General features: G+C 31.0%; 1 protein-coding gene across 5 annotated transcripts in view; it reads left to right on the plus strand.

Annotated features, from left to right (window-relative positions):
• LOC118196067 (protein SSUH2 homolog) overlaps positions 1-24,683 on the plus strand; it is a 137,284-nt gene that overhangs the window by 105,127 nt on the left and 7,474 nt on the right. For all 5 annotated transcript variants that reach the window (XM_035367451.2, XM_035367452.2, XM_035367453.2 and 2 more), the window contains 7 exons: positions 4,879-5,008; positions 7,598-7,658; positions 8,320-8,507; positions 9,255-9,352; positions 16,902-16,994; positions 17,218-17,323; positions 22,687-22,791. In XM_035367451.2, the coding sequence (XP_035223342.1) occupies positions 4,879-5,008; positions 7,598-7,658; positions 8,320-8,507; positions 9,255-9,352; positions 16,902-16,994; positions 17,218-17,323; positions 22,687-22,791 (781 nt within the window). The remainder of the gene's footprint in view (positions 1-4,878; positions 5,009-7,597; positions 7,659-8,319; positions 8,508-9,254; positions 9,353-16,901; positions 16,995-17,217; positions 17,324-22,686; positions 22,792-24,683) is intronic.

A 24,683-nucleotide genomic window follows, 5' to 3' on the forward strand; every position in this document is an offset into this window, starting at 1 on the left:
CAACTTTCACATATAATATGCTCATTCTTACTTCATTTATATTACTTACGAATCCATATGAATCCGACATCCCTTTTTTCGAAATCTTGGAAGTGCGCGTAATCTGTAAATGTATAACTTTCTGTAGCCTTCAACACATTTTCGGCTGTTCAAAATCCTTAATTCCCATCTTCAGATTATATTGTAACTATTTATATTCCCACTTTACCTTACTAGTTCTAATCATCCGAGTTCGATGCTTGTATTTCTAGTTAGATTTCTGATCTTATTTGTTTTTGCTTTGTGATCAATGACTAGCAGTTTGGGACTTAACTATTTCCAACCGATCACCTTGCTTTTTCTCATTAACATGAGGTCCGTCTACAAGATATCTCTAATACTGTCAAAGTTTGAGTGACTGGATGTTGAGGTCAAATGTTGCATACTGTGTCTTATTTGATGTGATAAAGCTTTATTGCATGCATTCCCCTGGGATCTGTAAACGAAGTTCTTCGACGAGGTTGTTCGTGTAAGTTTGCTGCAACTACTTGCCTCGTCGTCATTATTCTTGATGCCAGAATTGAGATCATCTATTAGGATTCAATAATTCTAATGGCAATAACTTTAATGGAAATAATTTTAATGGTGGCTTTTAATGGTATTGAGCATAAAATCAATGAGTTAGTTCACAAACTTGGATATGAATATAGTATATATATATTAGAATCCTTGTATACTTGGAATTAACTGAGATATTTTTTAGATAGATCCTTTAATTACTGTTTGCATAGTTCATCCTTTTTTTTTTTTTTCTGTATTAAATTAATTAGCATAATTTATTTTCTTTTGAATAGTTCTAGTTCTGTTAAATAATAACAATCAGGTGAGTCTGATTAGTAATAACCGTCTGTTGATAAATGCAAACTTTAATTTTTCATTGATCTGATGGTTATAGCAAAATCCCTCATACGGACAATCTTTCTTCAAATATCTTATTTCATATTTTAAGAGTTTAATCTTTGTAGCACTCCCTCTCCCTATTTTTGTGTCTATACTTGAAATATGATAGACAGTAAATCATCTCTATAGTTTCTTTTCTCGCTATAAATTTACCTCTGGATCTTTTATATTATTATTTCAAATATTAATTTTAATCTGTATCTATTGAAGATACTCATGAAAATTCGAAATGTTCACTTCATTGAAAATTTTATATCTTTCTCACATTTCTTGTATTTGCATTATAAGTTTATCTTATACTCTGCAGTGCTTCTTTTGTGATATTATTTAGCTCTGTGTAAGATAACTTTCGAGTTAATTGTTTTAGGGAGGCTAATTTCGATGTAAACCTTCAGTGCTTCATTTTTTGCCTATAAGAACCGCATTATCTTGTGTGAAGAATCTAAAATATAACTTTTCATTTGGTATCTTTTTCAGCTGTTTGACTTTAGGTGTCATTGCAATATAGTATACATAATGTAACTTTTTATACCAATTGCAAATAATTTTTTTAAAATATTTTAAAACGTTTTTACTATCTTTGAGGTGTTAGACAGTAATCTAAAGTCACCAGACTCTCCCCCTCCCTTTTAATTAATTTTTTTTTGGTATATTTATAAGCTTTTTTTTTTTTTTTTTTTTTTTTTTTTTTTATAATAATAATTTTGATCTTCCTGTTTTTCATTTCTAAAATGATCTTGCTGTCATTTTAAAAAATACCTTATTGTTAGTGTATTTAAGAGTTATTCAGTTTCTCGGTGACATTATCATCAATCATATTTCTTTGTGTATTTTTCCCTTTTTATTTTAACACTAGATTCTGAAATTTTTTTAAACATTCACATAATTTTCTCCATCCTTTATTGTATGTAGTTTTTCCTTTTGAGGTCTAGTTTATTGGTAAATTGTATTCCCTTGATTATTTTTATTGCGGATTCAATTTGTATTTGCATTTTTATATTAGCATTTTATCCATATTATTTTCTGTTGCATTAATTATTTGAAACATATTTGTGCAAATTCTTTATTGAGCTAACCGGGCATGATAAATGTGTAGAGATATTAGGCATTTTTGGAAGCAGGCAAGATGAAAATTCAACAACGTCTTCGCCGGGAATCGAACCGCGGACCTCTGGAATACGCGCCCAGCGTGCAGACCTCCACACCACGAAGGCATGCCAAGAACGTGGGAGAAATACTTTATAAACGTTCTCGCATTTAAGAAACTTTCCAATGTGATTTTACTTTACTTCTTTTATTCCCGCTCCATCTCACTGTAGCCTTATCTATTGCTGATGTGTTCGATGTTTGGAAATCCGTGTCTTTTATCCCCCTGTTCTTTTTCCTTCCTCCGATGTCCCTCTTGGGAATTGCAGTCATGGCTCATTCATGTGGCGCTTTACAAGATAAGTTGAGCCGGACACGTCGCTCGAGTTACAGTTTATTTTAATGTTAATAATATTAATATCCCTATGTAATCTTATTAGAATTTAGGTTTCTTTTAAAGAAATAATATTGTGATAGTTATTAGTAGTTTTTGCATGACTACTTTTCATTTGTTACTTTCTTACTGTAACCACGTTCTTCGGAAATTAAATTATTCGCATAATTTTCCCTTCTCGATTTTAAGGCGATATTAGTTTAAAAAAAGGGGGGAATACGTGATAAGATACGGTATTTCTTCAATCGCGTCGAAATGGGAGTCCATCTTTCTCTCTTGTGCTGCATTAAGGTAATTATGGTGCGGACCTTCATATTTGTAGAAGTATTTTCAGTATTTATCTACCTCCTTGTGAAATTTCGCTTTCAGCTATAATTTTCACACTGACTAAACTAGGACTTTTTAAGTAGATAGAAGATTTAAGCCTTTTCAAGAGAAAGCCACTTGACTACAGCAAATACTTGAAGCTCGGAATGTGTCTGTAGCAATTGTGAAATTTTTAGTGTCAAATAGAGAGTAATCTTATCAATCGTTGTCGTAATTTATAAAACCATACTTCTCAAAATCAAACTTTGATCACATTCCACGAAAGAGAAAGGTCGGTAAGACAATAGAAAGAACAGATAAATAAATGTTAGGATAACAATACAATTTTAAGTTTTAAGAATCGGAACAAAAGTTCTGTAATTTTTTTATCATCCAAGCATTTTACTTTCGAAAGAAAGCTGTGGCATGTGCAAATGTGTGCAACAAATATCCTTTAGATGTAGCCATAATCCAAAATTGCAATCTCGCATTTCCGTATTAAATATGTCAAATAGCATACCTCTTGAATATAATTGCTTCCTCTTTCTTGAAAAGACATTATTACAAACTCGTTAATTACCGAAAAAAACTGGATCCACTTCAGTGGTTGAGTGTTTAAGACTGCTGAATACTAGGAGTTCGACCTAAGTCATCACCTTCTCGAAAGTATAACTATTCTAGAAGGTGTTGCCTGGGTTCAGTCCTAGGCAAATAGGTAGGCTGCATGATTGGTTTTCCCCATATGTAACGTGAATACAAGGCAATTTCCCGCAGACAGCTGTTGTGTGTTTTGCTGTATTCGAATAATCTAACCCCTTCCCCCCCAAAAAAAAACTGAACAATTTTTTTTAATGTTTTTAATACGTTTGTATTAATTGTTGCTTTTTATGGAAAATTCCATATGCTCTGTTTGGAAGTTGTTGCATTCATTTGTAAAACCAAACATAAAAAGTTTATTCCATGTTTTATTTCAAGTGACTGAATGGTGTTTTGATGATTTTCTCCCACATGCAATGTGAATGCTAGCCAGTTTCTATTCAAAAAAACCATTTCATATTACAAATGTCTTCAACTGCTTTTTATTATTATAAGTAACCTAACTTAACGAGGAGTTAATGAAGGATAATAATTTCGCCAAAGAATGAAAGGAAAAAATTATGCTTGGAGTAGTAATTATTAGTAGACTTCTTTAGATGATTGCCTATTGCATCCAAATGCAAAAAAGAACAGCAAATTATCTCGAAATAGAACTTTAATCTATCAAGTTTCTGGAAGCGAAGATACAGGACAAATTTCTGTTTGGTTTTATTTAAGAGATGAAATTGAAAATTATTGTTTTCCGTTTTACAGTTTACTAGATTTAAAACAAATAAGGATTATTCTAGAAAAATAAGGGATATTTTAACCTTTCATGCACACACACACACACATATATATATATATATATATATATATATATATATATATATATATTAAATATTTCTCTTGAATATAATGTTTAACTGGCAGCCGCCCAGACAAAGAACATCTATGTGTAATGCAATACATATTCTTCGGCCCAGACGGTATAGGGGTTAGGGCGGCTAACTGCGTTATCTAAAGGCCCTGGTTCAAATTTTGGAGAGGGCTTAGTTGTAATTGCCTGTCCCTTCACTGAAGGCAACAGTGGCCGCCTATTAGGTGCATCCACAATAAAATGGTCTTTGAGTGGCCAATGTCAAATAGGCAAGTGTTTATAAAAAAGATTAAAATTTTAGATTAATAAAAAGTATTCAACTGGCACTCATTTGTAGCTGTTATTTGCATAAATATAAAACATCAAGAAAAGCCTTGGTCCTCGGTCTTTACAGTATTATAATATACAAATACGTTAATTTACTGTGAAGCTAACACAAGTTTATGTAAACATGATGTATCTTCTGATTAACAACAATATTAAAGGATTAACTTGCTTAAATTCTGTCGAAAAAATGCAGCGAAAAAGTTTTATGTCTTCTTAAGAATTAGGTGTCATATCACCGATTCACAGGGTATGAAGAACGGATTTCATTCTCTATTCGTATTAAAAAATACATTCCATTTTAAATTTTTTTAAAGTTTTAATACATTTATATTATAAAATTTGTTTTAACATGCATGTATCTGTTTTTCAGTATCCCACAGTTAACCGAGAAGGAAGTTAGAGATGCTCTTCTGAAGGAAGTTTCATCTCATTGCTGTTATGGTAAAAATGCTGTCAGAGATATGGCTGTCACTGAAATAAAGCATTCCATAGCATTTCATGTAAGTTTGCATTTACTAACATTTTTATGAGCTGATATTTAGCATCAATAGAAAATATTCATGCTAAATAACAGCTAATTTTCTTCGTTAGATACCAGCTAATTTTTGTTGGTGCTGAATGTTAATCCTATAAAGTAGTGCTTTATAGGAATGTAGTGTAGACCATTCTTTATCTTACTAAAAATCGTTGTCTAGGGGCTTAGATCTATAATATGCAAAATTAACCATAAAAGCATTTGTCAGAGTTCTGTGACTTAAATAATTTTTACACGGAAGGCAATTTAAAGGTTCCCACTGGGGTTTGCCTGAGCTAACGGAGTCAGTTCCATGTGTCCACTAGCTCCACTGTGCCTGCAGCTCAGATTTTTCAACTTACTGCCCTATGGGGAAAAAATTGGTTTTGGAGATGAGTCGACCATGTCAGTTGTGTTCATTAGCTCAGATAAACCCTAGTTGGAATGGTCCTTTAGAACTGTTTAAAATACAATTTTAAATAAAAAATTATAATTTTAGCATTTCTATGAAAATTGGTGCTTTTCAATTAATGTCTTCTAAATGTTAAAGGAATCATCTAGAGATTCACATTTGAAAACTTAAACTACATAATCATCTTTTGAAATACTTGTACATGGTCTTCCAAAATTTTAGTTTATCCTCCATAGTTTTGAGCACATGAAGATTAGATCTTTGAATTTATTAGGCTGGGGGAAATTGTTTTCTTATTGACACTTTTTCTTCTATAAAACCTGTATAAAAATTTAAGTTTCATTAGTTTTACTAAAATTAAGCATATATCAAAATTCATTAGTTTTACTAAAATTAAGCACATATCAAAATTGCTATAGTTTGAAAGCATACCTTGTTTGGTTCACTCCTTAAATTAGAAATTTGATTCTGTATCAAACCATTCAATAAATGTTTAGCTATGCAATTTTTTTAATCCTATATTAATAATCAAATTTAGCAGCTGATATCGTATTCTAGTATTGCTGTTAAATGAATACTTTTCAAATTATTGAGTCCTCTTAAAAAGGGAGCTGAGCACTTATGTAGAGCATTGTTTTTTTTTTTTTTTTTTTTTTTTTTTTTTTTTTTTTTTTTTTTTTTAGAACAGAAAGGAAAACCAAAAGGAGAAAACGAAAACTTCATATTATTACAGAGTAATCTAAATATTAAGAATGTTTGTCATGAAATATTTTATGCATAATTTGATAAGAAATAAAGTTTTTTTAACATTGCATTGTATGCTGAAAATTAAAATATAGGTGTTTTATACATAATATAATAAAGTAAATAGTGTATGCTTTTCGATTTTTAAATGGAAATTTATAATATGCATTGCTATTTTTTAATATGCTCCTATAATATCTTATCTTTTAATATTGTTTCTTAATCCTTAGAAACATTTTAAAATATTTTTCAACACACAGATTTTGAATTCGTATTACAGAAGACTATATATTTATTTTATTTTTCAAATACAAGAATATTTTATTGTTAAACTTTAAGAAATAATCAAACATATTATGAAAATTAAACTTTGGCATATTAGTAACATTTGTAGTTAATTTTTCCTTTTCACAAAATGTTAAGTACTGTAAGACCCCACTTGATAAGGGGATATGTTCCAGTAAATTCCAGCGCTAAACGAAATAGCATTAAATGAGATCATCTTAACATATAAATAATAGGAATAAGTGAAACAGAACAGAAAATAAGAAAACTTATTTTTTTATGTGGTAACATTTAATGTTAAGTACTTTTTGTTACATTAATTATAAATTTATTTATTGCTAATATTGATTTTTATTCATAAAATATTCATGAACATTTAAAAAAAAAGTTTTAGTAAAAAAGTTATGTGTGTGAAAAGGAAAGTTCTTTCTCCTTTGACATTACTTTTTTTTTTTACGTGAATTCTAACATCCTTTGCCTTTCCCTGTTTCGTTTAGCAAGAAGTTGTGAATAGCAAGCCATTGCATAAATAAAACTTTGTCTTGCCTTTAAATATCTATAAAAATTTAAATCATTTTGTATAACTTTACCCATAATTTCAATTATAATAGCTAAACCTTTTTTAAAAAAATCTGTTGAAAGTTTCTTTTGCTTCTCATCTTCAGAAATACTAATTCCGTCATCTTTTCTTCATCTGCTTGTCCTACTAATTCTTTAAGGTCATCATCGGAAAGACTTTCACCATTTGTAACTTGCAATAATTCTTGAGTATTCTGTGCATTTATTGCTTAACCCTGTTTTATTATCTAGCTTGACAATTTCATTGATATCAGCCATGAATCCATTTGCATCAACATCCTTGCCTAGTCATTGTCATAATGTTGTCATAAGTTTTCTGATTGTCCGGAAAAGCTAACACTACTAATCACAAGCTAACACTGCTAATAACAAGCTAATACTGATACTGAGTGCTATTTCAGGGAATCTAAATACTACTGTATAATACTGAAATAGCATTAAGAGGAGTAGCATTAAGTGGGCTCTTACTGTACTGTATTACTGATTAAATTAATAAAACAGTGCTGTAAATGAGATTGCTATTATCTAAATCATATTTTCTTTAATTTATTCTAGTATACTTTAGAAACTTTTACTGAGAAAAGGACAACATGTTGGGCTTTTGAGCCTTATACAGGTATTAGCATTTGAATGTGTTTGTTATTTAATGTTATACATATTTTAAAACAACTCCAAAATATCAAAGGTATTTTTCAGTTATCAGGACACTACTTTATGTTTATAACTACAGATAGGAATGGCAACTTTAATGATTTGTACAGCTTCATGAAAAGAGAGGCTGTTTTGTTAAATTCAAATAAATATTAAAAAAATGAAAACAAAAACGGAGATTCACAATTAAGAATGCTTATAATTATTCTTATTGACAACTGTTCCTAGTTGTAATTGAAAAAGTTCTACTATTGTGAGCTTTTGACACCTGAAGTAATCAAATAGCAGTCAGGAAAGTAATCCTTGAATCTTACATCGCAAACTTTTGTTCCAATGCTGTTTCGGGTCTCTGGTAATAGTAACGTAGAACTTCATTGCATGATTTTTTTGATGCAGTCTTTTGGTATACCTCTCTATAGCTATTTATGAGATGATATCAGTAGATTATTAAATTTGGTACTTCAGGTTCATGTCTCTGACTTATGCCTTGTTAACTGAAAAATACTGTATCAATAACAAAACCTATTACATCTTTTAGTTTAATAGAATGTTTTTTAAATGCATCATTATGTTAATTTTAGTCACCATAACATTTTCAAAAACTGTATTTTCAATTCATACAACAGGAGGTACAATTGATGACAAGAATACAGATCAGGTTCCGTTTCCATGGGATATTCCAGCAACTCCTCCTTCATACTTCAAAAATCATGTTACACAGCTTGAAGTTCCCCATACTGCATCTATAAAGACCTGTCATGTATGTGGTGGTGTGGGTCGCAAAAGATGTAGCACTTGTTCAGGAAGTGGCTGGGTAAAAATGACTCTTTGTATTGATATTATATACATTCATAATGTGTATTATATTTTATATTGTATTATGTTTTTGCAGCATCATCTTGGTTTTTTTTTCCATACATGTGGTAGAATTTTGATATCCAGGCCAGTTTTTTATAGAAAGATACTTGTACCATCTTGATGCATTCCACTAAGAAAACATATTTTGTTATCAGTTAATTTTTTTTATATGGTACAAGTTTTCTAAACATAAGAAAAATATCTCTTAATTTAGCTATTTCAGTAAACAAAGAATGAAATCAAATTTTTTATTGACAGTTGAAAAAAAGAACAATGTTCCAAGACATTAGAGATACATTTAATTTAATGGAGGTCGATAAGTAACACTGAAGCAGGAATTTTTCTGTAAGAAATTATTTCCCACCTATAACCCTGTGATGGAAATGATGCAATATTTTTATATTAAAAGCATAGTAATACATAATATAAAATTACATCGCATATATTTTTGTATATATTTAATAGATAAGCCCTAATAAATACTTAATTTGCATGTGTATCAAATGTAAAATGTATATGGCTAATAAATAGAATAAAAAAATTTAAGCTGTTTCCTGATATTTAACTTGCTTCTGTTGATAAATTAAGTTAAATGCTAATTTTTTCCACTTAAATATTTTTTGATAATTTTGGTGCAGTGTAGATTTATTAAAAATACTGTATTCTTCTTAGTATTATATTATTTCTGATTCTTATCTGATAGGAGTATTGCTTTTCTTGTCATGGTGATGGACATAAACCTTCTGCTTTAGAGAGTGAAAATGGTCGTTGCTTGCAGTGTCATGGCACAGGACGTAGGAGGTAAATATTCAGTGCAGGATTTATGTATAATATAAGCTACACAAGCTGTAGCTTATGGCCCCCACTTTCTTGGGAGGACCCCAAATATTAAAATATAGTATAACAGACTTATAAAGGGCCCTATATCTAAAATAGCTTAGGGCCTTATGAAGTCTAAATCCGACTCTGTATATATTGTGCAAAATTTCTTTCACAATTGTTTTATAAATTATAAGTAGAGAAGAATCAAGTTCAGTGTTCATGCCTTTAAATCATTAGTAACAATTTCAGAACTATATGTTAATTAAATATCAATATTTCTCCCAAGTTCATCTATGCTGTCTCACTGTGGTGAGTAGGAGACCTGTGGAAGAAATGGGTGAAGTACTTCAAGTGTGTAACTCTTGGAATGGTTGTCCTAGCTGTGAAGACCATCTTAGTATGCCCAGCTAAAGTATAGTAGGGAAAGACCCTTTGGGGAGTTACCTTCTTGGCAATTAGGTGTCACATTTCTGGAGAACCAATGACCTTTCCTCTTTTCCTTTCCCATTAGCTTTCACTTCTCCCTCTCTTTCTGCCCGGTGGTTTTCTCTTATGGAGGTTGAGGCTCACTATACAGTTACAACTCTTTTATTTCTGTCTTGCCATTGTAAGAAAACTGCCCATGCGTTTGCCATGCATGGAAACCTGCATGGCTGAAAGTAGGATTCTGATAGTTGAGTGTGTACTCAACATACTGCTTTGGCTCCTGCTTGAGGAGGCACTTAGTTACCCCTGCTAGTATCAATTAGCTGGTCACTAATCCTTCATGTCAGTGACTTGGGGATAAGTTTCAAGAGTTCCTACTTTCAGAAAAGCTAATCCTGGAGCTTCAGTTTGCATATAAATTTCGGTAGCCCTAACACAGGGACCTGTGTTCACTCTTTGGGCTCCATGATGGTTGGGGTGGTCAGGTCTGAATCTCTTGTATTTATAAGATGACAGCTTTAATTTTTCAACTACAACAATAAATTCTTCTCCCATTCACTTGTAAATGAAAAATTCTGGAACTGTTAAGAGAATAGCACTCCTGCCATTGTTAGTGAAAGCATCAGATGTCATTGGTCATAACTGGTCAACTAAAAACTCTGTCGCCATTTCTCATCCAGAGTATATTGTAACCTCAGCTGGCTTGCCAAAAAGCATAAAAAAGCTCTATTCAGGGTTATTGTTCATTGAGACGACATCTGATGCACAGAGCCCTTCGCTCCTAGAAATGACGAGTATGGGCGAGCATTCTACTAATGTATCACTGCATAAGTCTTTGAACACGTCCAGAAATGTCATTCCAGGAATAGGCCTGATATCAGTCTCTGAGGAACGACTTTTAAAAGAACTGGCTGAGTAAACGTGTGGGGCTTAGAATTGGTAACCTTGTTAATTAAAGCATATTTTCTTGATGTTCTCATCTCCAGAGCTACCTTAGCCCATTCAGGTGGGGTACCTGAACTCTCCCATTGGACCTTATGTGTCAAACCCACTGTTGCTGATGATATTGAATACAATATTGTATTCAGTATTAGCAATTCAGGGATACAAAGGCTGCATGCCGTGCCAACCTTGCTCGTCCTCATTGTTCTGTGACTAGTCGTAAAAACCAGATTTCATTGTTAATCCAAATCGTGTAAATTGCCATGCTGACCATCCATCATGCTCATAAACCTGCCCTAAATGGAAAGAAGAGATTGAAATACAGGACATTAAAGTTATAAAAAAATCTCCTCTTCTGAAGTTAAAAAAAATATTTAGCAGCAGTCAACCAAGGCCAGACATTTCTTGTGCTGAAGCCACCGAATTGTATTGCTCTGTAAGTACCCAAACATCTTATATCAAACAGAAAAAGAAAAAAAAAAGAAAAGAAAAAAGAAAAAAAAAAAAAAAACCACCTGAACCAAAAAAATTACTAGTAGCAAAAAATTTTTAAAATCTTCTCCTCCCAGACAGGCAATGGGAAGCTCAAAAATAAAAGTACTAAAAATGCACAACTCATAAAAGAAAATTTTTAAGTGCCCAAAACAGAAGCCAAAGCTCTGTTGAAGGTATTTTCTGTGATTTTTTAATCAAAGATGGATATAGAGGGAGGCACAGTTCTTCCAAAACATGTTTTACTACAAGATACAAAGAAACGTCATTGTAATAATAAATATCCATAATGGCCACTCTCATATTGTGGAACTGTCATAGCCTCCACTAGGGTCTTGGCAGTATTAGAAAGTTTATTAATAATTATTAATCTGTTTGTTTTGCAGTACAAGAGGCATTCCTTAAACCTGATAATCCAGCAAAGCTACGTAGGTACTCTAGGGTAAGAAAAGAGAGCACTTTCAACGGACGTGCAAGTGGTGGTGTAGGCTTGCTTTACCTCCATTAGCTGTCATTCAAGTGCCCTTCCTATGGTTACACATCTCATGCTTTACGGGTGAATGTCTGGGCACCGATTTTTGTTTGAAGTGTCTGTATTTCCCAATGAGAGTATTTATCAGAGAGATTTGGTCGATTTGATTGGCTAGTTACAAACATTTGTTTATTTCTCATTGGTCGTTCCTTAACCCCCCCAGCCTCTAAAGTTCTTTAATGCACACAGCATTAACTTGAGGAACCCCTTTAATGCTTCTTTAAGAAGAAACATCACAGTCTAAAAGGACTGAATTAAAATATTTTCTAACTTTGAATTGACTTAAACAGAAAAAGATTTTTAAATACTGCTCTTTTCTTCCTTTAAAAAAAGGAACTTTCTCAGGCATTTAACAACATCATTTTAGGCTTTAAATACCGCATTGAATAGCTGTCAAAAACAAAACTTCTCCCTCCCAGCTGATCACTGGCAGAACTACTTTTTCGACCTGTAAACAGGTTCCCCCCTCTCACCCACCCCTGAAGAACGCGCATCGGAAATTCCCCTGCATATTCTTCGCCTCTGACATATTCAAAACATGATTATCAAGCTTCAAGCAAACTTCACCTTTTATTTTTCTAGTCAAAATTTTATTATGGCTGCCCCTATCTAAATTATTCTGGCCCTTTTTCGGCACAAAATTAAGACCTTCTGAGTTTTTTGCCTTTTTTTGACTCAGTGTGAAGGCACTTATTCCAAGTCATTCGGCTTCTCAAAATTTTTACCCTATTTGACAATCCCCTCTTTTTGATGATGTAATTTCCTTTGAAGATGTGGACGTAAAGGCATAATTGCCTATGAACTCCGTAAATTGCACTTCCTTGATCCTTGATTTCTCATTGGTGATTTTAATGGACACAGTCCCCTTTGCAGTAATAGAGATACAAATCCATGGACAAAACAAATCAAACAGCTACTCCAGGACTACTGTCTCTGTATCTTCAACAATGCAAAAAACACATAATTTCATCATCTGCTCCTTTAGTGTTATGAATTATCCATTTAATGGCAAGCATTTCCCAATCATAGTAAACTTTATAAAAAAATGAAAACCTTCTGTCTCCAGAACACCACGGTTTTCGTTGGATAAAGAAGATTGGGATTTCTTTTTTCATCATGTTTATTTCCTTGAAGAAAATAGTGAAGGACCTGCAGATTGATCATGTTGTGAAGATTCTTACCAATAAAATCACTCAAGCAGCTGAATTATCTATTCCAAAATTGTCAGCAAAATTCTCAGGATGCCATCAGAAAACAGGAAAGCTAAGAGCATTTTTCAAGGATATAACACTGAATCCAATCTCATCGTCTTTAAAAGAGCTAAAACAAATGCCATGTGTGTTACAGGAGTCAGAGGAAATTATGGATCTTGCATACATTATCAATAAATTCTTCTTCATGGGTATGATATCCTCTGAGTGCATTATATACAAAGACTACATTGTCTATTTTAAAATTAGTGGTGAAATAATCAGCAGCAGGGAAGGAATTGTTAATACCAGCAGAGAGACATTTTTAACTCTATCAAATAACGGTAACTATCATCCTGCATTTCTTTCTGCCAAGCTGCTTTCTGAAAAACAGGCTATTGATTTCAACTCTGTCACTTCTGAACTTTATAATCAAGAAGTAACAATGCTGGAGGTGAAAAGATCTTTGTTGCAGATAAGGAGATCATAGCATTAGTTATCCTATGTTAAAACACCTCAACGGTAAGTGATTGGTAGCCCTCCTCTTTTTTTTTCCAATAAAATATGGAAGCTTTTGTTATCTCAATAGCCAAATCAGGAAAGGACCCAACGAATCTCTTTCATTACTATCCCATTACTTTAACTTGCTGCCTTTGTAAACTGCTTGAAAAGATGTAAATTTTTGTCTGTTCTGCTATTAAGAGATGAATAATTATATCTTCCTTTATCATAGACGATATAGAAAAGGATGAGCAAGTGTTAATACTATTCTGTTCTTAGGAAGTAGTATCCATAACATGCTTATAAAAAGAAATCGAGTAGTTCTACATTGTTGTGTAGAGAAAAAGCGTGTGACACAACATGGAGGTAGGGCATCCTTCGGGAGCTCTACAGTAGGGGCTTACAAAAAAAATCTGCCAGTTTTTGTCAAGCATTTCTTGCAGTTTTAAAAGTTTCATGTGAAGATTGGCTCTGTATTCTCTGATGGGTTTAGTCTAGACGAAGGTGTTCTGCAAGGCAGTGTACTGTCACTTCGTTTAGCTTAAAAATTAACTCTATTTTAAAACAACTTCCTCCAGCACTCCACAGAATGCTTTATGTTGATCGCCTACAGGTTAGTTGTCAGGGTGCACACCTGAAATACGTTAGGAAACAATTGCAGACATTTTTGAATAGAATAGTTAAATGGTCACAGGACAATAGATTCAGGTTCTCTAACCAAAAGACTATGTGTGTATTTTTGTCACAAGTTTTCTCATCCTGATCGCTAACTTTATTTGCAAGATGTAATGATTCCTGTAGAAAAAGAGATAAAATTCCTAGGCGTGCTGCTCGACCATAAGCTTACTTTACTTTTCCCTATCATCCCTCTAAAAAAAAAAGAAATGTTTACAAATTATGAATATTCAGAGTCTTGTCAAAATACCTCATGGAGACTTCAATGCAGCTCAATGCTTCTTATTTACATAATCCTTACCAGCTCAAAGCTTGATTGCGTATCAATTATTTACAGGTTGGTGAGGCCTTTTGTGCTGGCTAAACTTGATCCTATACATCATCAAACACTTCAGATCTGCACCAGAGCTTTTTAGATCATCTCAGAATAAAGCTTGTATGTTGAATTCTTTGAAACTTCCCTACATTTAAGACATGAATAACTTTGTCTCGAGCTTTATGTTAAAATCATACCACAAATCAAGGATCCTGTTCATTCACATCTACTCAATGGTTCATGATCTCGTTTGTATCATGCATGTTTGTCATGTATACCATCATTTGGTCTAAGAACAGGCACTTTGGTAGAGCAGTACAATATGTCTAGTATTAATATACAACTTTAGAATCCTTTTGAAATTCTACCATGGGAGAACTGAAAAATTCAGCTTCATGGTATGTTCCAGTATTTGGATAAATCTAACACTAATAATATCATTTACAGACTGAACTTTGCAGAGCTTAGACATAAATATAGAAAAATATAGAAATTAAAGCCTTTCTATACAAATGGATTCAAATCCCAAGATCATGTTGGGGAAGCTTTTGTAGTTGAAAAAATAATTGTTGGGTTTTGATTGTACCCAATTTGCTTGGTTTTCACTTCTGAACTTATTGCAATTTATTAGTCTTTAATTTTCCTCTCAGAAGAATGTTGAAGGAATTTCATAATATGCACAGATCCTCTGAGTGCATTAATGTCACTGAAAATCCTACTTATAGCTCATATCCCACTAGTGCAGTAATTCTGAAACTCAGTCAGATCCTAAATGTTGGGGATATCAGATTCTCTATTCTTGGATTCCTGGCCCTGATAGCATAAAAGGAGAATGTACTAGCAGATATTACAGCTAAGACTGCTACTGCGGTGACCAACCCTTGGGTCCTACTCACAAATATCAAGGCATTGATATAACAAAAAATTCTTAATAAAAAGCATATGCATTTGGGATAATCAAGCAAACAATAATATGATAAATGTTAAACCTACTTTAGAGTGCTGACCGCCTATACTAAATAGAAGGGAAGTACTCTTAACTTGTTTAAGAATGGGTCACTATCAGCTGACCCATGAACATCTTCTGAAAGGTGAGAGAAATCCACTTTGTTTAGATTGCAATGGAATTCTGACAGTGTATCATATTTTACTGGAATGTCAATCTTTTAAATATTTTTGCCTAAAGCATTGTAATTGTTTCAATCTGGATTTAGAAAACTTAATAAGACAACCTCATAACAAATTGTTTTAATTTTTGAAAGATACTTGCTTTTACTATAATTTAACCTTTTTTTTTTTTTTTTTTCCTCTCAATTTTATCAAGCCTAAACTGTGTTGTAGCTGCGCACATGCAGTATTTAAACATACATTTTAATCTGTGCATTTCCTTAGTTGCTCTTATCTTTCATGGTTTTACCCTGCTATTGATAGTATTTGGTTTTCACAGTTCTGGGAATGTTTCAGTCTTATTTTTCTGATCTGGGACATATTTTATGGTAAAGGCAGTAGAGATTGCTTCATTTTTGCTTAATTTCTCTTTTGTACATCGCCTTCTTAATTGTTCTACCATTCTGTTCTTGATTCCCAGTTACTTCTTAGATTACTGAATTCCTGGAAATTATCAACTTATAACTGTTTCACTTCAATCATTGGTTTGGTGCAGGTAACTTAGTTAAATTTTGCACTAGAAATTACAATACAAACACACAAACAAATATGAATATAAGAATTAAATGTCAATGAAATATCTCAATAAAAAGTTTTTAGCAGATTTAGGAATGGAAATATTTCTTTTTATGCAGAATTTAAAAGATTTTAATATGGAAGTGTTTTTCTTCTATATTTAAACGCTTACTTTTTTTAGTGATAAGTGAAATAATCTATCTGTCCATCTGGTCTGCTTACTTGCCTGCATGTGCATATGTCTGTCTATCTTTAAGTAATTGAGTCAAGAGTAATATCTTTTCGATTTCCAAATAAAAATACACAATTTTAAATAACAATCTGCAACATAAAGGAAAGAATGCTTTAAAAGGATAAAATATATTTTATTTAGATAGTGATAATTAAGAGGCATGTATTGAAAATTTAATTTGTGAAAATTATTAAATTTTTGCTGCTACGAAAATTATTTATTGGGAACAAAGGCTATAGAAAATAAAAATATAAATTAAATTTTGCTTAAAAATATTCTGAGTTTTTGTGTTTTATAATAAAATAAATATATTTGCCGCATATTTTGTAACTATGAAAACAAAGATTTGACTAAAGGAAATTAAGAATCTTAAAAACTATAGATACATCATTTCTAGTTTTGAAGAAAATATAAAATTTCTTGTAAATTGGCCATTTTTATTTACAGATTAAATATTGAAAATATAACTGTATCATTCACAAATTTTAATACTGAACAACATGTGATAACGTGTGCTAATATGTGATTAAAATAAATAGGTGCTGGAAGTGCAATGGTGATGGATTAGCTGTCTGTAAGGGTTGCTGTGGCACTGGCCAGATCAAATGTTTTATACGCCTGACTATAACATGGTAAATAACATCCTTAATAAGACTATAATATTAACTGAAAATTTAGATTAGGAAAGGAAATTTGATGTACTTTTTTTAGATTTTTAGTTTTAAAAATTTCAGTATGTATACAAGTAATTACTGTTTTTCCACAGAATCAAAAGTGAATAACATGTGATATAGATCCACCAATTGAAAAACAGTATTTTTTATTCATTTTTGAAATTTTGATTTTTACATTCAGGACAGATCATATGGATGATCATGTTGTTGAACAAGTGGCAGCATTAAGAGATGATAGAATACGAAGTGTTACAGGTGAAGTAGTTTGTGAAGAACAAGATGCTGTTGTAAGTTATCATTTGCTACTTTGATGTTATATGTACATAAACATTAATTGTAAATATTTATTCAAAATTTAATGGAGAATTTTGAAAAAGAATTAAAATTAAAAAATTAAAAAGAGCATAATATACTATGAAAGACATGTTCTACCTGAAACGTGAACTAAAGTCTATAAAAGTTAATGCTAAAGCTAAAAATGGAGGCGAATATACATTAGGAAAATTGTCTCTCTTTATCCAAGAAATAATAGATGCAGAAAATTAATTTACAGTTTAGATTTTTAATTAATGTCAAGGGAAGTTAGTCAAAATTATAATTATGAAAATGGACTTGGATATTTTGTTTTCTTATTTGTTGGACTTAATTGAAATATCATTTAAAAAATGCAGTTGATTGATATTCCATATTACATATATACTTTTTTGTGCTTGATGATTTTTTAGACCTAAATTCTAACATTAATGAGGTATTTAAATTATTTAAGCTTTATCTGAATAACATAGTTAATTTATAATGCTGGTCAATATAATTTTTATCAGAACCAAACTCTTTCATACATCTTTGTTAAATTCATTTGCTCTTATTATTTGTTATTTGTACCAAATTTATTATTTGATTAATACTTATAATTTCATTATTATACAAAAACATCACTAATACTCACTGAATCATTACTAAGATTTATTTACATGAATTAAAAATTTTAAAGAAAGAGAAAAAAAGAAGAATCATTGAAACATTATCCATTTGCATCAGTCACTGTTTGCATACTCATCTGTGCACTAATCTAGATGGTGTGTTACTATTACATCATACAATTACAGTTGCATAGTCATTTTCTACATAATTTGGTCATTCTACATAATCATCTGCCATCAGTTGCCCTGGGATGACAAGAACAAAGAGCAAAATTTAGCATATAAAGTATACTTAAATTGAAAATATTAATAGTATTAAACAACAAAAGAAAATATTGAAGCAATACTGATAAATGAAAATAGTATTGAATTAGGATATTCTAATAACAACACCTGGAAAAATAAAAAATAAAAGTTAGTAATTATTATCAAAGAAAAGTTTAATAACATTAAAGTCCAAAGCTATTGATCAGTACATATGGGAAAATATGTATCATTTGGCTTGATTTTCATGATCTTGTATGGTCTGAATTTAAAACCAAGCCCATACTGTGTGCACTTGATTCCCACCACATTGAAGCTGGAACACATGGGATGGCTTACATTGTAAATTGTATGTTTTATGATTTTCCGCCTGCACTTTCAAAATTTGTTTTTCAGCTTTCTTTCAAAGATCATCACGAATCTTGACAAAATTAATTTATCTCTACATGTAGCAGCTCTGTAATTTTGTCATGGTTAGAAATTTTATTTTGATTTCAAACATGAGTTCAAATGGGATTTCACTGATACTCCATTGTTATGTTCAATTAATTACTTGCTGAATTTCACCATGTGCATAAAATTTTGTCAGATTCTGAATCGCTAATTTTCAGAGAACAGAAATTATGACAGAATTTATTCTCTCAATTTGTCCAATCTGGTAGTAATTTAAATAAGCTAGATATTGTTCCTTAATCAGTAATCTTGAAAATCTTTAGAAGTAAATTCTGAACCTCTATTGGAAATTAGATATGAAAGATTTCCAAAGACAATTTTTTTATTTTCCGATTTAGGTATTACTTACTTATTCAGTAGTTTTTGTTGTGTAAATCTATACAAACTTTGTGAATGAGTCAATAACAGCAAATATATGTTTATAGTTTCTATGAGTAATTTTTAATATTCCAGATAAATAAGTGTGGTTTTAAATGATAGTGTGATATGTATGAAGTGGAATATTCAAACAGATCTTTTTATCTTTTAATAAGAACTGGATACTACATTTAATGCTTCTCCAGTCAAGTATGTTTCTAAGCATGCAAATTTTTCAATTTTTGAAAGTAAATTATTGTGATCAACAGTGCTTTCAAATGAATTCCAAAATTCATTCCAATATTTTGGGTCTCATGATTACAGATTGATTATTTAACTTAGGAAGTTTAATTGAAGAGGCATTCAAAGTACTTAAAATTTTTTCAGATGTCAATGAACGAATAAAATTTTCTTTTCTTTTGAATAAACTTTTAAGTTTGTTACTATGCCAGATGCATTTGTCTTGATAATCAGTACTAGTGCTTACTTCCTCCTTAATTAAGTTTACATCGATTAAATGTTCAATTTGACTATCTAAGAATTTTAATTTATTTATTTTTTAACTAAAACTACTAGATGTTCCTTTAATATGTTATATACATATATTAATGTTTTCATCTGTTAAGGCAACAACAATTCTTGAAATTAGTTTAGCAGTATTTATCCTTTTGACAGTTCGCTGTCATTTTAAATTTTCTACATTTTCTTCAGAAGCCATTTGTTTTATATTTTAAAGAATATTATATTCAAAGTGAAAGTTGTAAACATAAAATGCTCCCCTGTAATCCTCTTGAAAATGGTTGAACATTGCTAATCCCTTAGTGTTGACAATGGGAATGCTACACTAAGCACAGTCCATCAAATTGAAACATTAATATATGGAGCAGGAATTTTTACAGTTCCAAATACAAAAAAATAATCACTAATAAACATCAGTAATACTCATTAAGTTATTACTAAACTGTTATGTATTTGTGTGAATTAAAAATGATAAGAAAAGGAAGAATAATCATCACAACATTATACATCTGCATGCTCGTTTGCATTCTCATCTAAATGGCACATTATGATTACATCATATTGTTACAGTTGCATGGCCATTCCCTACATTATATAAGATAGAGAGAGAGTGAAAGAAGTTTTTGGTAAATATACTGAGATTGATTTCATAATTTTAATTAAATTTTAGATTAATTGAAATTTGCTGTTTTAGTAATCATAATGTGACTTTGTGTTAATAGCTTTAGGAAATGAAACCATTAAATCTTTGGCACCAAAATAATATAATTATCATTCCCTACTCTCACTTAGAAGAAGTTTAGAAATCGTGAGAAAAGAGAAATGCATAGTACGATCCCCGCTGCTTATTAAACTCATTGGTTAATAAACACAGCCATATACTGTGTTCAAATTTCCAGGAACCAAAACAAATAAAGAAAATTTGTCAATAGAAAAAGCGCCATTTATGAAACTCCTCTTGGCTACTTATAAAACTTAAACTGGTAAAAATATCATTATTCAAATTCACAATAAACTGTTTGTGGCTGATAAAAGCAGTTTGTATTTCATTCATTTACCTTTCAGTTATGTAGTGCTTCAATAAAATGTATTTAGCAGAAATTTTAGCCTGTCTAGTTAGAACCAAGACACCCTGGGATGTTGGGTATACTTTCTTATTTACTGTCAGACGCTGTTTGCAAATCTCTTGGTCTGGACTAGAGCTGAGAGCGACAGAATACCTTTATTCTATGATTAACAAAAGCAGTCCTCTAGAGACAATTAAAACAAGTTCTTAGATTATAAGTAAATGAGTGTTTCCAAGAATTAAATAATATGTGGTGCTTAAGTGTGAATGCTAATTTCCTTTCTCGAACACCAACTAATAGAGGATGGACTTGCATACTCACATTAAGTTTGCACGTTGCTCTCAGAAAACATCAGAAAATGCTTTCTTGCCTATCATACATTATCACGCTTTGATTGGAAAAAGGGAGTGATCATTGTAGGCTGAAGAAAAACGAACAAGTATTGATTATGCCTATAATAAAATGGCCATGAAGTGACAGGTCGACTTGACAAAAGTGCAGTCTTCCTGCTTGTGTAACAGGTATTCGAGACTTGAACAAATCTCTGGAAGAAAAATTTTTTTTTACTGTGGGCCTTATTTGTAAAATGTTGAAAATGTCTAAATAAAATAATTAAAGCCTAAAAGGAAAGGCTTAATTGCTTGAAGATTATGATACATTTTGGTAAATGCAGTCAAAGAAAAGCAGCTTGGGATTTCCCAAACATCATTGTTGGAATAGGGATTTCTCAAACAGCATTGTTCAATATACTTAAACAAATAAATAAAATTGATAAAGAACTAGTAAAAAATGCAAATAGCTCGGACGCAAAAAGGATGAAAAATCGAGGGATGTTGAAACCACTATTCTAGAATGGTTTCAAGTTATGAGACTAAAAAATATGTCAGTTTCTAGAACTCTTTTGATCACAAAAGCTGTAGAATTAAAATACTAGGAGAAAATTTTTTGCCAACTGATGAATGGGCCACAAAATAGAAAGAGAAAAATAACATTGTTTATCAGAAACTACATTATCAGAAGCTAGTGTCAGATCACCATTCAGCTGAGAAATGGATAAAAGATGTTTTTTCTGGGCTTCTAAAAGAAGACAAAATTTTTTACGCAAAATTTATAACATAGATGAAATTAGTCTGTTTTACAGAGCATTACTGAAGTATACATTAATGTTTAAGTGTGAAACAGCAGCTGGTTTTAAGAAGAGTATTAGTTATTGTGTTATTAACATGCAATATGGATGCAATAATTCAAAAGATGTTTATAATTATTGGATTATTGAGTAGAAAACCTCAATGTTCAAAAGGAGTCAAGAATTTACCTTACCATAATAACAAGAACTTATGGATGACAAGCAGTATTTTTACTGATTTCTTTTTTAAATGGGGCAAAGAACTGATAAATAGCTTTCCTGGTAGATAACTGTGCTACACACCCTCTGATATCATTCTGAAAAACAATAATACCATTCATTATAGACAACGTTTTATAAAAGTTTTCAAATATAATTACAGAAAAGGTAGTGTTCAAAGAAATATAAACAAAATTGAATCTTGTAAAAATGTAAGCATTTTGAAAAAGATAACTAAGTATCTTTTTCATCTTTGTTGTATCTTTGCTAGAAGTTATGCATATTGCAAGCATGGGAAGCACTTTCCCACACAGAGTTAGAAACTGTTTTAGAAAATACAATTTTTTTTATTTAAAAGAAGCTACAGAGGAATAGCAAATTATTTCTAATATTTTGGACATCAGCGAAAGAAATTGCAATAAGATTTCTTCAAAGCAGAATCATTTTGTGTTGGATAGAGTTGTTAAAAGGTGATAGATTTATTAATGTGAGTAATTAAACTTCTTAAAAATGGGATTTTTTTCAATAAAACATTTAAATCATTTGTACTTTTTGCTGTTATTCTATTCTTGACAGAAGTTGTGCATTTTTTTTTTTTTTTTAAATTTTAGAAAGATATTTTTCTTACATGAAATCTACCTCCTATTCCAAAAACTTCATTTATTTTCAGATACAAAACTTTTAATTATTTAGTGAATTGCATCATTTTTGTTTTCATTATTTAGCTCTGGCCTTTGACTCATTTTCCTGATACAACAGTTAGCATGGCTTCAGCGCAGCTTATTCAAAAGCATGCTTCTTGTTTCACATCAGAGAAAATCTTGCAACAGGTAAATAAAAAAATATATATTAGTTTAATTTTTTTAAGTTTTCATTTTTAATTTAATTCTAAGTAATGTACAACGAAAATAAAATTTTGGATAAGTTATATGAAACCTGCTAATCAGCTGAAACCAAATTATAAAAATGATTGTTAATCTGTAACCTATGAATTTATTAATTATGACTCAAAACTTCACAGATTTGTGATATATGTTATTCACCCTCAAAATTAATTTATAATTATTATTTGGCTTTAACAATATAACTTTACTATTATTAATCTGGCATCTATTGTAAGCTACATACTTTTCTGTTGCTTGCCTGTATGCTGCTAACATCATGCCCACCACTCCTTTTCTATTATCGTTTGCAGTTCTATGAATATGTGAAATTTGTATATATGTTGTTATATTGTGTTATTCAAGGAAATATGCTTCAGTAAAAATTAACTGTGAGAGCTTCTTTATGCATCTTCTATGGCTGGTGATCAAAAAGTATTTTCATTGTATACTACATGTATACAATAAAAATATTATACAGGACTAAACACGATATATTATACATAACTGATTTTAAAATGTGCTAAAATTACAGTAATATAAAGTAGTTTAGTGTATATATATACATACATACATAGTACAATTCTATTTCTATATAATAGTACATTCTATTTTTTATCTGTCTATTTATATATACAGTCAAAAGTCGTTAATTCGGACACCCATAATCCGGAATGATCTATAATCCGGACCTCAAAGCTAAAAACTTTCTGCACATGCGCCGCGTTGACACATGCGCATAGGCGTTTACATTTGAGCATAAGACCTTTACGACTGCGCATATGCATGTGCACAAGTGCAGAATACTTTTTCGCGTGCGCGTTTAATGTATAACGGACGGTATAAGCTAAAATTATCTAATTATCTATTTCAGTTAATGTTGATGATTGCATTGTTCCTTAATCTTCGAACTGGATCCGGCTTGTTACTTTTTTCAGACTGTAAGAGCAATTTTATAAAAGTAAACTTGACTTGAACTTTCGATTATGTCAAATAGAACTTCCGATGCTGGAGCTCCCAAATGATCTACAAAACGAAAGTATGTTTTGATGTCTATCAAACAAAAAGTGGAATTGCTGCAAAAAATGGATAAAGACATGAAGAAGGTGACAGAGAGGTTAGTGAAAACGAAAAAACTTTGATTGACAAGTTAGTCGGTATTCTCGGCACAGCAAGGGACTTGAACAGCGGAACTTTGTAACTGAACAAGAAATTATGTCTGTTTATAGAATTAAAGAGAAAGTATTATCACATAAAACAAAGCAACTTAAACAACTTACATTGAAAGAAATGTTTAATAAAGTAAACAAATAAATATTAAGCTTTTTTTTTTTTTTTTTTTTGTAAATTTTGATACCCTTTAGATCATAATTGTTCTTTATTTCATAAATTATGCTTTCATATTTTTAATTTTAGAATTTCTGCATGCCATTTTACGAGATTTAAACTGATGATTTATAATCCGGAATCGCCGAAGTCCCGACGAGTCCGGATTAACGACTTTTGACTGTATATATAAGATATAAAATATGAAAGAAAATTACTAACAAATTACTAACTTAATTTGGCAATAGCCCTTTTAATTCCTGATTTTATTTGATTATGTCCCCATCAAAGAATCTGTACTATATTACTTACAACATAGTTTTCGTCTGCAATGATTCGGCAAGCTGTAGAACTCTTATCCAATCACCATTTGAAGCTGAAAAAAAAGGATCCAAATCTAAAAATACCTTAGCTGCTGAATCTGCAATCACTTTCTCTCCTCTACTCTTGCTCCACAAGCATATTGTTAATCATTTTTACTGTTTCATCTATTATTTAAAGATGTGATACACATA

The sequence above is a fragment of the Stegodyphus dumicola genome, chromosome 9 (assembly GCF_044657685.1).
Source record: "Stegodyphus dumicola isolate Sdum_Otavi_A_Nest chromosome 9, ASM4465768v1".
Lineage (NCBI taxonomy): Eukaryota > Metazoa > Arthropoda > Arachnida > Araneae > Eresidae > Stegodyphus > Stegodyphus dumicola.